Source organism: Gaeumannomyces tritici (genome assembly GCF_000145635.1).
Source record: "Gaeumannomyces tritici R3-111a-1 unplaced genomic scaffold supercont2.282, whole genome shotgun sequence".
In the NCBI taxonomy this organism is placed as follows: Eukaryota; Fungi; Ascomycota; class Sordariomycetes; order Magnaporthales; family Magnaporthaceae; genus Gaeumannomyces; species Gaeumannomyces tritici.
Genome location: NW_008804826.1, coordinates 1 through 1,817, shown reverse-complemented (window position 1 = coordinate 1,817; position 1,817 = coordinate 1). Strand labels below are relative to the sequence as shown.

The window sequence follows — 1,817 nt, the reverse complement described above, 5'->3', positions numbered from 1 at the left end:
TAGGTCATCGCAGAAAGCGAAACCTCCCCCGCGTTATGAGCTGCCGGGAAAGATCCCCCCCTTAAGAGTCGGCCGCGGCCGAAAGATTGCGCTCTACCCACTCTACCGCTGCGCAAGTGCGTTTCTGCCGGGTACAGGGCTTGCCTAGAGTAACAAACAAGAAGAAGGAAAACACCAAAGAGGGAGTCTGGGTGACTGGTGACATCATGTGGCTTGAGCCCGAGACGCTCCTTGAATCGTTTGGTCGCGTGGCTCCCGTGACGGGACGTCACACCAACAAAACAGAATAAACGCCCGGGGCGAGCTGACCCATGGCGGTCTAGGCCGGCCCCAGGAAGAGAGGAGAGGCCGCGACCAGTCACGTCCCACCCGCCGCTAGCTAGCCACGTGCTAGCCTGGTGGTATGCTTGCTCCAAAGAGCGTCCCCCATTTGAGATACGGCCACCGCACAAAAGCGTCGCAGGCTGGCGGCCCAACGCGAGAAACCCGGAAAAAAAAAAAAAACCGCATGCGGGATGCGGACACCCGAACTCACGCCCGCATGGAAATCCGCTACTATCGATGGACCGATGAGAACTTGTATTGGCCGCTATAGCTTTGCCCGGCAGCGTCGAGGCAGCCAAGGAGGCGCCGGCGGGAAAGCGGTGCGCTGGCCACCTAATCCCAGCACCTGTGGTACAACGCGGGAATTACCGTCGAGCTGCATTCGCCGGTCCGGGAAGTATTCGATGTGCATGGCGCAATGAGATTCCCACCGAGAGCTGGCTACACATGGAAAAATAGACGGTGCTGGCATGGATTAGCTAGAACTGGTGTCACCTACGGACCCAACTTGCTCAGACAGTCGACAATCGAACAGATCATATCTCCCTCCCAATCACTGCTTCCTCTTTTCATATTGCCAAGCCCAGGCCACCAAAAGTCTCAGAATACAGGGACGCAGGCACCGCATAAACTTAAATAACTAGATGACCAGATCGAAAACCACTACAAGAAATAACGGGAGTAGCTTCCTTCTTGGAGCGACCAGTCCCATAAGCAGTCACAGTACAACACCCATGTCCCCATATGTTGGACGTTTAAGAGGCCATATAAGTACTGGCGTCGATGCCTTCCTTAGGGAACTCCGGAAGAGCGACCTCGAAGCGCTTCTCAATCAACTTGAGGACGTCCTTATCCTGGTCGTTGGTAACGAACGAGATGGCGAGACCCTTGGTACCGAAACGGCCCGCGCGACCGACGCGATGGAGGTACGAGTCAGCATCCGCCGGCATGTCGTAGTTGATGGCCAGGTTGATGCGCTCAATGTCGATACCGCGGCCGAAGACGTCGGTGGCGACGCAGATGCGCTTGTTGAACTCCTTGAACTCCTTGTAGCGGCGGATACTATATACCTCGAGTGTCAGTGGGCATCAACGAGATACAAGATGCTTCAGAATAACTTACCGCTCCTCCTGGCTGACGCCCGAGTGGACAGCGATCGAGGGGAAGTTGCACTCGCGCAGGAGCTTGTCCAGCTCCGTAGCACGGAGGGTGCTCTTGACGAAGATGATGACCTGGTTGAACTGAAGGTCGTCCAGAAGCTCGTTGAGCTTCCGGTTCTTCTCCCTCTCCTCGAGAGCGAGGTAGTACTGCTGCAGGCCGTGCAGCGTCAACTTGGTGTCTTCATCGACATAGTGCTCCGTGGGGTTCTGCATGAACTTCTTGCAGATCGGCTTGATCTCGTCCGAGAGCGTGGCCGAGAACATCATGACCTGCTTCTGCTGAGGTGTGGCCCGGAAGATCTCTTGCACGTCCCTACGCATATCTGTATTAGA

The 1,817-nt window shown here is 56.0% G+C and overlaps 1 protein-coding gene across 1 annotated transcript; it reads right to left on the bottom strand.

Annotated features, from left to right (window-relative positions):
• Positions 1-724: 724 nt before the first annotated feature.
• GGTG_14349 (hypothetical protein) lies at positions 725-1,808 on the bottom strand. The gene is made up of 2 exons (XM_009232276.1): positions 1,447-1,808; positions 725-1,386 (listed from the first exon to the last, which is right to left on the bottom strand). Exons 1-2 carry the CDS (start codon positions 1,803-1,805, stop codon positions 1,080-1,082), a joined length of 666 nt encoding a protein of 221 aa, XP_009230540.1. The 5' UTR covers positions 1,806-1,808; the 3' UTR covers positions 725-1,079.
• Between the last annotated feature and the right edge of the window lie 9 nt (positions 1,809-1,817).

Coding starts and splice junctions, on each gene's coding strand:
- GGTG_14349 (XM_009232276.1), bottom strand. CDS start 1,805: ATGCGTAGGGACGTGCAAGAGATCTTCCGGGCCACACCTCAGCAGAAG. Junction 1,387..1,446: donor GGCGTCAGCCAGGAGGAGCG/GTAAGTTATTCT, acceptor CGAGGTATATAG/TATCCGCCGCTACAAGGAGT.